Source organism: Harpia harpyja, chromosome Z, assembly GCF_026419915.1.
Source record: "Harpia harpyja isolate bHarHar1 chromosome Z, bHarHar1 primary haplotype, whole genome shotgun sequence".
NCBI classification, from domain to species: Eukaryota; Metazoa; Chordata; class Aves; order Accipitriformes; family Accipitridae; genus Harpia; species Harpia harpyja.
The window spans coordinates 112,718,561-112,731,055 of NC_068969.1; the positions used below are offsets into that span (position 1 = coordinate 112,718,561).

The following is a 12,495-nucleotide window of genomic DNA, read 5'->3' on the forward strand; positions in this document are numbered from 1 at the left end:
CGCTTCGCCTGTGGCAGGAGCAAGCCCCAGCCTGTGGAGACCATGGTCGAGCTGTGGCGGCAGCGGAGCGGGCCATGCTTGTCTGCAGGAGAGGCAACGTACAGAAAACGTGCTTAGAGGCCGTTGCGTTTTAAGCTATTGCAGTTAGGATTTCATGAGAAATGAGGGCACGTCAGTGAATTAAGTGTGATCGACATTCACAGTTTCAGATCGTGATGGTACATCAAAAAATCCAAGGTATATAAGATAGTACAATTCTGAATTCGTAACAGTGCAACCTAAGGTGACGTGTCAGAGCTAATTAAACGGAGTTTGAGATTCATTTATTCGTGTACAAACCCATCGCCGCCTTACTTTTCCCTCCGCCTGTCCCCATGCCCTTCAAAACAAAACCTTTAACAGTACAGCTATACAGAATCGATCCCTTATTCCTGTCTGTATTTGCACTAAAAGCTCTGTGAAGTGTCCCGCAAGCTTCATTTTCCCCACACAGCCAGCCATGACTGGTACCGCCACACTACAATCGACTGCCACGAAAGCATCTTCTGTTTACAAACCCTTACTAGAACCAGTTATTCTACACTGGAAAGTCTCAGTCCTCATCCTGACCCGTAAAATGTTCTGGTTATTGTCATTTCTGTGCCAGGTACGAGTGATAAAGCTCTTTGTGGTTTGAAGTGACTACTGGAGCCCAGGCTACTTTGTACATGGAGCTCTTTGCCAAGTGGAAACTTTTTTGCACGTTCCCTGTTACTGAAGAACCCAAGCCCTGGCCAGGCTTGAAGTGCTTCGCCTTGTTTGAACTTGCTCACAGCAGAACTGCTCAAAGCCACACGAGGAGACAGCGGCAGTGTAGTTATTTCCCTGCTGTCTCTCTCTGCAGTCCTTTCTCTGCCTGTCTGCTGTCTACCCTTTTACCCTCTTCTCTGCTCATTACCTGGGAGACCTGATATTCAGCTGCTGCCCCACTTTGAATCACTATTTTGCATCTGCCAGGTAAAACGCGTCCCAGTTTTGCCTCAAATGCAGGATTCCTGCTGCACAGAACCGCTGCTCCTTTTTACTGTATGTGCCTAATTGATTTTGAAATGATCTGCCCACGTGCTCTAAGCTATGCTTTGAAAACTCTGGCCTTTCTGAAAGGACAGGAAGATGGGGAAAAAATAACTTTTCACCTGTTTTTAAATCTGTTGGTTGTAATCTTTAGTACTGGCTCTTATCTTAGTAAGAACTAGTGTTTTAACAGTCAATACATATGAAAAGGAAATGGTAGGCAAGCTGTGCTTGAAACCATTCAGCATTCCAATCGAATGCATCAGCAATGGAAACACCTACCACTGCTTTTTTACAACAATTTTACAAAAAAAGGCCTGCACACCTTCTGTGTTTTATCTGTTCCACATACACACTGTCCAGTTTCCACAAAAGACAGATATATGAAAGTAACTAATCCAGACTGTACCCTCATCACCTCTGAATTACACAAAGATTATTCTAAAGAAATACTTTATAACAGATCTACCTACTCTAGAATTCAAAGGCTAGCATGATCCTATTCTGCCTCTGGCCAACGTTACCCTGGCTCATTAGGTTTGCTACATAAACCAAAATACAGCTTCATAGCAAAGAGATGATAGTTCCAAGTGCCACAGGGATGAGAAAAAAGTATTTCATGTAAGAACAGTAACTCTGGTATCTGGAACAGGATGCAGCTGAGTTTTGAAATACTCCCACCGTACACCGATATAGAGCAAGTTACGAAAGAGAGTGCTTAACTTAGAAATTCAGAATTTATTTACAAGTTTGCACTAGAAAAAGGAAACAACACAAAACTCTCCTCCTGGATATACTCTACTCTGCAAAACACTGCAATTGAAGATCATTAAATTAATTTACACATTTTACAGATTTATCTTTGTATATAACAGCGTATGCTTTAGTCATCAAGATGTCGGAAGAAGAGATGATAAACTAAGCTGTTTTAAAATAATGAAACTACCAGGTTTCCTTTGGCCTTCCCCATTTCAAAAATAAGCTAAAACACTTTAGCAGAGGAACAGACCTAAGACTTCTAACTTTTCTAAAGAATGAGTCAGCCTTTTTCAATTCAGGCTTGCTATGTAACATCCGACCTAACCCAGCAGTCTTAATTGAGACAAGATCTGTACCGAAGCAATTAGCAATATTCTCTGCGACAGAACTGCAAGATCATACCCACAGTTTCAATTTCAGTAAGCTGATAATTTAACAGAGGAAGACGGAGGGCGGGGGAAGAAGCAGCAGTAACAGAAGAGGCTGCAAATTCGCTGTTTTTTAACAAAGAACTGCATTTGAAAAGGGCACAGTATTCCCCTCCCACGTTTCCCAAGAAGCTCGGAACACAAATGGTTCCCCACTTCCAACACTAATCACCACGCAGAAGTTTAACGCACATTTAAAAAAGTGTAATAATCCTTGACAGAACAGTAACAAATGCTAATCGCTAATACCACCTGCTAGTCTAAATTAACACAGAGTTGCCCAGCTTCAGGTACAGCTTTTTTAGATTTTGGATAGCAATTGCACCCATTTTCAACTTACTTCACCATCAGCATGAAACCTTACTGATTTGAAAAGTCTAACACCACGAGAAAAATCCTGGTCTCAATCAAACCAGGAACATTCGACTTGCAATGTGAACTGAATCAGGATTTTACCCAGCTAGTTTTATCTCCTTCAATATCACAACCATACTTCAATAATTTATAACATGTTTTCAGAGCCTAATTCGTATTCTCTTAAATAGTACTCTGGTATTAACTGAAATAAAAAACACCATGGGTTTTTTTTAATTTAAAGATAAATTGGGAAGCGTACTGAAGGAAATTCATCCCTGAGTAACGAGACATTTAAAAAACGCATCCTATTGACAATCATTGCAATCATTAACAGTCAACGCTACTAACAGGCAGCAACAGAATTTGTCATAGTCCGATATATTTGCAGCATCGTTGCATTGATCCCATTATCTTGATTAATGAAACTGCAAGTGAACATTAGGAAATAGGATAAATAGAAATAGTGTCTTTATTATTTTAAGTTGAATGTCAAATTGACAGCTAAACCGTGCTGGATCCCAGAAAACTCAGAGCAGTGATGGTTAGCAACTCGCTTCTTTGGATGTCCAAAAGATTTTCACCAGGTATCTTCAACCAAACAACAGGAGGAGAATGATCGTAACGGAGTTCACTGCTATTAATGGCACTGCAGGGGAAAAAAAAAAAAAAAAAAAGAAGAGCAATTGTGAAAATTTTCTTTTCCACGTCACAAAGTGACAGAACTTCACATTATCTTGGGAGACTACCTTTTAAGGAGCAAAAACAATCAAAATTTTAAAAATACACTTATTTTTCCTATGCAAAACCAGGATTAGTGGAAGGAGCCAGGATCAAAGCCTAGGACACTAAAAATTAGTAGGAAGCAACAGCATAAATATTTTTCTATGGCCCATCATGTTTTAACTTTAACCCAAAGAACCTTTTCTCCAAATGAAACTAGACCGCCTCAAAGTCAGTTTCTACCCTTGGCTTTGCTGTGATTTAGAAGAAATGTATCAGTTTTGCTCTGTGGTGGGCAAGACAGACAAGATTTTTTACGTCCCCTTTATCATCACCTATAAAAGGAATTTGTCCTGTGCTTTAAAGTGAAAAACTATCAGTAAGTTACAAATTAAGAGTCTGGTTTTTTCCCCATCCTTTGAGGTATGTAAGCCTGGCTTACCTTTAAGAATCCCAGGAATTACATTTCCCTCACCAGGTACTTTACACAAAATTGAATTTAGCCAGGGTGAAGCTAATTGCACACTCTGATTGATCACCAAGCTTCCCTCCTCAGCTCCCAAACTCTGAGGAAAGACAAGATGCTGCAGCAGTGCCACAAGCCAGAGTCGGAGTCAGGGTATTTTTTTTTACACTTTATCAGAATCGGGGCACCTTAGCTGGGACCTGCGCCCTCCTACACTGAGTCCTCGCGCGAAGGAAGGATAGATTGGAAATGACGAGAAGAAATAGCAGCTGTTTGGTAAAAGGAGAGAGTCCAAATACTGATGTTACTTCATTAAAGCACAGAAACAAAACTTTACAGACAATGGTATTTAAACAAAAGGCTGTCACCTTACCTCTCATAACGGTTCGTACAGATCGAATAAGGTTCGTTAGCTGTGCTTTAATTCCTGGTTCCTCTCCAAATCCTCCAATCCCTTGATCGCTTCCCCAGCCAACTGTGTCACACAAAAACAGCCAGACAGGTTAGGAAAAAAAACCCCAAACCATGCAACAAACGCTATCGGCGATATCAATGAATATGGTTAAGTTTATCACTAACATTAGAAAAACAAACTACAAACCAATTTGCTTTATTTCAAGATCAGATTTTAAAACAATATACTGAAAACCATTAAACCTTTTAATGAACGCAACAGTAATGCCAGATGAACTGTTCTGTAAAGGAAACCCTTACCTTTTTAATACACTGCTGTTCCCTGCGTGCCACAGAAACAAATTACTTTATTTGGGCTTCAACAGAACACCCACCAAAATAAAACCAAACAAACTACAGTCTGTTCACGGTCCTTTACCAGAAGATAAAATAGCAAATGGTGGTTGGGTGTGAAGCGATGCTTCAGCACCGAGAAACGAGCTGCAGGACAGAAAACGGTCAGCACAAATTCCAAATGGGGATGATGGCTTTTGTAACTGCTATTAAAAAAAAAAAAACAAAAACCAATGCCTTGAGAACTTTTCAGAGGACGACAGAAGTACTGCGGGTTTACAAAGCCCTTCAAGGGAGAAGCCCTTCCCTACCCGCTGCGGGGAGGCAGAGCCTGTGGTCCCAGTGAGGGGACTGGGGGTGTCCAAGTCCTACTGGTCACAGCCCCGACCCGTTTGGCGACGAGCGGAGCAGAGAAGGGAGCAGCTCTCAATATTCAAAGCTGCAAAACTCCCAACCTGTGAGTTTCTTTTCTCCAGAGACAACTTTTGAGTGATTATTTTTTTCCCCCCCCTTTTTTTTTCCTCCCTCAGTCTGCTGGCAGCAGGCTGCCAGCGAATCCTCTGCCTCACCAGCTGCTGCTTCCCACTCGGATGAGCTTGGAGTTATTCCCGGGTCACCTGAGGCTGACAAGTGGCTTGACCGGGCCGGTCAGTCCCCACATCTCCTCCCTTCTCTTCGAGCTGCTGCGCACCAGGAAAGCAAAAGAAAACCCCAAACCCAGCCAGTCCCTCGCAGCGAGTCCTGGTGGGGAGCAGGAGAAAGGGATAATTCTCTGCTCTCCCACCGAAAATCCTAGCTCAGCCTGACCTGGAGAAGTCAGGATTCTCCAGATTGGGAAATTGGGGAAACCTTGGCTTATAGGTAATTAGTTTTTTTTCTGGGGCTTGGCAGATCTTTGCATCTGTGGCTCTTCTGTGTTTCGTAGGGTTTTGTTTTCTTTTAAAGGACAAGGGTGCCCAACCTTGGGGGTCCTTCCTCGGCACCGCAGAACTGCGAGCGTGAACGTGCGAAGCCTGAGAAGCGCTATCTCGCCAAAAAAAAAAAAAAAACCAGGCACGACGCGATGAAAGAAACCATCTCGCGCTATGACATCCTCCCGACGTGCGGCACAAATGGAGACGAAACAGTAGAAATGCACAGAAAAAAATGAAAATTACGGAGGGGAGGGAGGGTTGGGGAAGAGACAAAGCAATGACAGGAGCGACATCAACCGCACCGGCGGAAAATTCAGGACCGAAAGCCCCAGAGCCGTTCCTTGCACGTTGATATTCACACCGGCAAGGAACGGCTGCGGGGAGGGGAGGGGGGCGGCCCGGTGGGCCCCGGGCATCCCCGGGTTTGCCGAGAGCCGGGCGGCAACGACCGGGTAACGCCAGCCGGGGCTCCGGGCGGCTTCTCCCTTCAGGAGGCCCCGCCGGGCCGAGCCGGGCCGGGTGGGGGGGCGCGGAACGGGACACGACGCGTCGCCGCGGCCTGGCCCGGTCTTCCCTTCCCCGCCCCGCCCCGCCCCGCCCCGGCCCGGCCCGGTCCGGTCCGCCGCTGTCGGCTCACCGTGTCGGAGGAAGCGTTCTTCGTGCAACACGGCGATGGCGTTAACGATGAGGAGCGCGGCCTGCAACAAGGAGTAGAGCGTGAACGCCATGACCCGCCGCCGCGATGCGCCGCCGGGGCGGGAACCGGCGGCCGAGCGGGACGTGGCGGGGCGGGGCTGGAGGAGAGGGGCGGGGCTGGAGGAGAGGGGCGGGGTTGGAGGAGGGGGCGGGATTTGAGGCGGGGCCTAGGGCGCTGGGTCCCGCCCCGCCCCCCCGCCCCGGTCCTGTATTTTTTTATTTTTTCAATATCTATCGATGTACGGTTTCGTTCGAGCAGGGAAACAAGCTCGGATGCCCATCGTTGTTTACGCGAAACGTAATGACTGCGGAAGTCGGGAGTCGTCGCAGAATCCGAAAGAAAACAATTTATTTTAGATTGGATTGATCAGGGCCTCTGGGTACTTCTGCAGTCAAATAACAAAAATAATAATAACTGGAGCTCAGGGATACTGTACAGTTATTGATGCATAAATACACTTTTTTTTTTCCCTTGCATCTTTCAGTCCGATTGGCTGAAGGCGGTGATTTGCATAATCACTCTGATTTTATTTCTCAGTAATCATACAATATGCAAACCCCTTAACTCCGGATGGTTGATAGCTTTTATTACTCAGTCAGGGTACAATGATTTGCATAATCACTGCGCTTTGATGGTTATTAGACTCATTCGCCGTGATAGCAATGATAACTTTGTGCTTAATGTGGTGGACTGGAGAGACCCCCATCTCGATTCTTTGCCCTGCCACAGACTTCTGATACAATCTGGGTAAATTATTCGGAGTTTATCAATATTATATCTTCATGCTTCAGCTCTGGGTTAAGATCCACCCACCAGCAAGCGCGAGACGATCGGATACTTCAGCAGTGAATCGAGCACCGGGACCGTACGATCGATAGACCCTCGGACACCAGGCGAATTAGCCACGAAGCAGCCCACACCTCAGCTTCTTCCTGCCTTCATCTTTCCTTTCCAAAACACTTCCTTTAGTATAGTCGATGACGTAGTATTATGCATCTAAATAATCATTACTATTAAATTACGTTACGTTTTAACAGCTGGAACTGGAAGCAAGGGAAAGCACCCCATCATCAGAGCCATAGCATGTTTTGTTACTAACTTACCCCCCAAATTAACACTATTAAATAAGGGAGATAGGACAGAGAACAAAAATCAAATATATTCATCAGAGTTTTGTCATCTGGTCAAACGTATTTGTCATTTCAGTCTCGAAAAGGAATATAATCTCAATTCATGGAAGCGAGTAAAACACTGCAATTCCAGTGAAATCAGTATTATTTAAGCATATGCTGAAGTGTTTTGTTATATAAAAGCTCAAAATATTTCCAAATGTTGGCTCCGATTCTGCAAACACTTACATGTATGATTAATTTCATGCACATCAGCAGTTAGGGGGAATACTTGAGTGTACTGGCACGTGTGAACACACACTCGCAAGCTCAAGGATTCCAAAGTAACTTCCTTATTTCTCATCTAGAGTTTTAAATAGGGTATAACTACAAATGTCCTAAAAACTATCAGTTTAACATTTTAAAATGGAGCCATTTCTAGTTACCCAGGGGCCCCCAAAGTTTGCAAAATGCATTCAAACCATCTTTTTCTGTGTGTCTATAAATAATAAAAAAGGCTGATCTTGATTTTTATCAAACTCCACGCACACAGAGAAAGTCAATATTGGGCTGAAAAGATTTCATCCTAAAGATCATTACCGTTTTTTAAGAAGTTATGAGTGCTGGCATATAATGGTATCACAAATGGAACTGCCTGTTGTTCTCAGACATAACTTAGGGCATTATGGCAGTAATTCTATAATTAAATACAGATAAATATGAGGGGTCACTAACAGGCACGTTTAATAACCACCATCATCAAGTAGCATTTCCTGGGCTACCTCCTTACGGTATCCAACCTATAAATAAATACTAACCTCAGCAGAGAGATAATGTTTAGAATTATGGCACTGAAAAAAAATGAGGTTTTTAAAATAAGTATACAAGTTATGGCTTAGTATTTTTACCCATAATTAAGATGTATTTCCAAAGAGCAGCTGCTATCAAGCTTACATAAACTTGACGTGATTGTCCCCTTTGTAAAATCCATCATGGCAACTTAACAACCACATGAGTCTTATCTCTGAATCATCGTGTTACGTGGTTGAAGGGAAAACCAGACAAAGTTGCGTGCATTAGAAGGAAAGCATTTTTCTTTTTTTCTTCATTAAGGTGTTATGTTTCAGTGCACTAAATTCCTGTGGTGTCATCTGCAGAGTGCAGTCAATCACCATAAAGGAGAGTTTTAAACCACCTTACAGATGTCAAAGGATTAAACTTCAGGCTGGTGAAGTATTGTGAAGACCTTGGTATTTTTTATTCTCAGCTTATTGTTCGATATTATCAGACAGAGCATAGCTCCTTGGGTCTAACTATCCTCTACAGTTAACAAGACTCGAGCTCGTTGCATGCAAGTTCTCGGGATTATGTTAGTTTATTCCTGGAGAGCTAATACCAGGTCAAAGGAAGTCTCCTCACGACTTCAATCCCTACAACCTTTGCCGCACTTGCCACCGTCTTCTATTTTCTGAAATAGCTTTGATAATTTCCTCTTTTAGCTACCAGTGGGCCTGGTAATACCTGACGAGCTGAAGATGAGCAAACTTTAAATATTCAGAGTCCAGAAGGAAGCTTGCTGGGTCATGGTTTTACCTTAACGGGGCTCTGAACAGACACAAACCATCGCACTATGTGGAATGGGGTATTGAATCAAGGAGCCGAGTCCTTACACCTGCCTACCATGTACCAGCCTCTACAATGAGTGGCTCCACTAACTGAAAAATCCTGCCTCTGTGAAAAATTTAGGTTCTGCAGCTCAGTTATGTGCTATAAATAAATCCTATAGCTACATTTCGCAGTTAAACTAAAGCCTTTGTCATCCTTTAGTCATCACACCTACTGCGCTGCCAAACTGCTGCCAAGGTTAGTGATGCATCCTACAGATGTAACGCATCTCTTGTAAGCACAAATTGAATATTTAACTGATTTAATGTCCAGTTGTTTGTTTCAACCACCAAAGCTGGGACTGTGATAAGACTTTGTATGTTTGAGAGAATGTGTATCTGGTTCTTACCCTTCAGCAGCTACATACAGAAAAGATCTTTGTCTTATCCGTGACTCCAAATGTGCTGCGCAGTATCATCTCTGCCCTTGCTTATGTGGAAAGTGAATAGTCATCCCCTTCAAAAACACAGCCTGCCAGCTTTCCTAAGATTTGTACCTTGAGAGGACGTTAATACTGCTTCATGCACAAAAGGAGATTGAAGAACAAAAGAAAAACAAATATAAAATTCTGAATTTACACCTGAATTTATTGATGCCATTTCCTAATTTTATGTTATTTGGCTCCGTAACAGCCTTTAAATATCATTTGTTGTCTAGTGCATGCACGCATACACGCACACGCTGCTATTCACCTTGGTATTATCAATAGTACAGTATCACGTTCTGTTACATTATATTGTACTGTGATTATTGGCATCTTCAGACCAGTCACCATTTGCGTTGTGTTCGTGCTGGAATACACCAGTCCAGAACCAAAGCCTGTTACGCTTGGTACCATATAGATATTTTTCAGAGAAGACAGGCGTAGGGATTTTCCAGTCCATGTCTCAGCTGGAAGACAGTGGATATCAAAAGCAGGCCAACACGGGCAGCAGGGCAGCAAGAAAACAAATAGGCTTTGTCAGAGAATTGGAAGTCTCTGCTTAGCCCTGCCTTACCGCTGACAGACGGTCGGGATTTGCAGGCGTTGAGGCAGCAGCGGGTCTTAAGGAGGGATTTAGAGGAGGATGAGGAAACAGCTCCATGAATTTTGACAAGGGGGGGATTTTGTCTCTGTGCGGCGAGCGGTATGAAGAAAGAGCAGGGGTATTAAGGAGAGCGAAGAGAAGGGGTGCCTGAGGCTGCCGTTACGGGCGATGGACAGGCAGGAGCAGCTCACTAAATACAGGTATTATACAAGAGGGAGACCAAAGTGACACAGACTGATACAGGCAAGGAGTTGGCGTTTGCCACCATGGACATGCAAGCACATGTTTCCATCGGACCACGGAAAATGGTGTCAGTAGCGGTATTTTCAATGGGAATATGGCTAATGTCAGAGGAGAAAGGATCCTGCTGTGGCTGAGCCCCCACCGGGAACGGCTGACATGTCTCCTCAGTTCCAGAATCAGGCCTGGTTTCCATCTCTGCTAATAGAAAAGTTACTCAAACTGCCTTTTTGGCACAAATACAGAGGTGTTGCAATGGTGACTGAAGTCCGACCGCCTTTGCAGCACAGCACAGAGATTGTCACTCAGGTCTATGACATGCCTAATGCCTGTGCGGATCTGTGCAGGAGAGCCTCATCTTTCTCTGCCTGTCCTAAGTCTCTGTTTTGACAAGCATCACATATGGGAGCTTACACGAGTGTGTTGGTGTCACAGTGTGTCCCGCTGGGGCCAGACTTTCCATCAACAGCTTCCCCAGTGAACGGCTGGCCCCATCTAAGCCTGGAAGAGGAGGAAATTCATAGGCTGTAGCCTTCCCGTTCATACATTTAGTGGACCTTCGGTCTCCTGTTTGAAAACATGAGCCCTGAGAGCATTACTTCCACCGAGGTCAGCTAAGGCACAGCCACTGATGCCAACCACCCTTCCGACCCGTTGGCAGCTCTGAAGCGCCTTAATGATCCTGCAGGTGCTTTCAGTGCTCTGCGACGGGTGAGCACAAAGGAGGAACAGACCATGCCAGACCCCTTCCGGAGGAATACCCGCAGGTCAAATGGCTTTTCTTCTGCTTCTTTTGATTTTCCGTCTACTTGTATGGAAAACATGCAGGAGGTAGGCCAAGAAAGTTGGTAAGGTAAAGGGAAAAATATATATCCTGCAGCTTTTGCAGGGTTCCCAGCAGCAGTTAGCAAAGGGCGTGAAGTTGGACGAGGCTGGCCAGATCCCTCTCCGTGCCAGATCTCAGACTAACCTGTTCCCTGTAACTGCCACCTGAACGGGGAGAACAGCCAGGCTTGTTCCTTAGCAAGGTGGTGTCACGCCAGAGGCAGAGGTCATCGGTGCTGGCAAAGTTGCAGCACTCAGTTTAAAGATTAATAGACGGTATCTTCCTTCGGGCTGTAAAAAGTGGGCAGATAAAAAAAAAAATATCACAGACCTGTTGACTTAAGAGACTGCAAATCTGTCCAATAACGTTAGCATAGCCACGGAGTCCTACAGCTAGTAGGAAACCATGTGCAAAAGGTTAGGTCTCAGCATAATGTGTGGGATTCATGTGTGAGTCAGAGGGATTGGGAAATCCTTTGTAAAAATTACCAGAAATCCCCTCCCTGCATTTTTTTCCCATGACTCATCCCACAGAAAGAGATAATATGGAAAGATGTATGTCTCTACAGCAAATTTTTAACACAACACATGACAGAGATAAGGTACATATATCTACACTTTCTCTCCACTTCCATTAAAAAAATTCAATTTTCCTGCATTTTCTTATACTGGTGTGGTACGAGTTCACAGTCCAAAACTACGGTGGAGAAAACGAAGTGCATCATGTCAGTCCATCAGCTCACAGAGTCCTTCATCCACTTTTCTCTCCAGAAGAAAGCTGCAGGTGGAAGAAGCTGTGGGCTGTCACTGCTCTGGCGCTGAATCGGGGGATGTTATCGAGCCAGCAAAGGGGAAGAACGGTAACTCAGAAATGGAAGTTGTCTCTTCAGGGATGGCGAACTCTGGAGATACAGTTCACTCGTCAGAAATGTAACTTATACACACAGGGCCAGTCAGATCCACTGTTGAAATCTTATCAGAGCTATTGTTCGTCACTGTAATATTTTCTACCACCACAGGTGTACTGAGATCTTTGGAGGAATAATTTGATGTGCAGCGCCTGGCACAACAGGAACGGAGCAAAACAAATCATTAGGTGTTAGATAAGCAGGAAGAGCTGTTTGTGTTTTGAACCCAATCCAATTAATAACAGGATATAACTAATGGCAGTCCAGAAATGACAGCTGGGATGGAGCTGATTTAATTAATTACGGAGGTGACTTTTTCCTCTCCCCTTAATCTTTTTGTCCTTTAGCATAAAACACGTCTTATGACCCCATTGCCCTCCTCCATTTGGCTAGCTGCATTCAAACCAAAGCTGAATAAAATTTTTCTTTGAAGAGATTTCTCAAAACGTATCATTTACTTTCTCATCATAGAAATAAACATCTCAAGGAATATCCCTCTTCTTGTGACTTCAGGTTGTTCTTGAAAAAAAATGAAAATGGTGGCAGTAGTGAGAAATTAGGGGCTTGCGTCTTTTAATT

The 12,495-nt window shown here is 44.1% G+C and overlaps 1 protein-coding gene across 2 annotated transcripts; it reads right to left on the reverse strand.

Annotated features, from left to right (window-relative positions):
* Window positions 1-3,043: 3,043 nt before the first annotated feature.
* On the reverse strand, window positions 3,044-6,244 carry IER3IP1 (immediate early response 3 interacting protein 1). Of its 2 annotated transcripts, none has more exons than XM_052776378.1 (3): window positions 6,082-6,244; window positions 4,157-4,258; window positions 3,044-3,243 (listed from the first exon to the last, which is right to left on the reverse strand). In XM_052776378.1, exons 1-3 carry the CDS (start codon window positions 6,170-6,172, stop codon window positions 3,188-3,190), a joined length of 249 nt encoding a protein of 82 aa, XP_052632338.1. In that variant the 5' UTR covers window positions 6,173-6,244; the 3' UTR covers window positions 3,044-3,187. The 2 variants fall into 2 exon arrangements, with proteins under 2 accessions (XP_052632338.1, XP_052632337.1); XM_052776377.1 differs by lacking the exon at window positions 3,044-3,243 and adding an exon at window positions 3,279-4,052.
* Window positions 6,245-12,495: the final 6,251 nt, after the last annotated feature.

Bases quoted from the DNA above. Each gene is read 5' to 3' on its own strand.
- IER3IP1 (XM_052776377.1), bottom strand. From the start codon at position 6,172: ATGGCGTTCACGCTCTACTCCTTGTTGCAGGCCGCGCTCCTCATCGTT. The intron at 4,259-6,081 runs GTGAGCCGACAG...TGTGTGACACAG, and splicing joins AGAACGCTTCCTCCGACACG to TTGGCTGGGGAAGCGATCAA. The intron at 4,053-4,156 runs GTAAGGTGACAG...TTTACCAAACAG, and splicing joins TGTACGAACCGTTATGAGAG to CTGCTATTTCTTCTCGTCAT.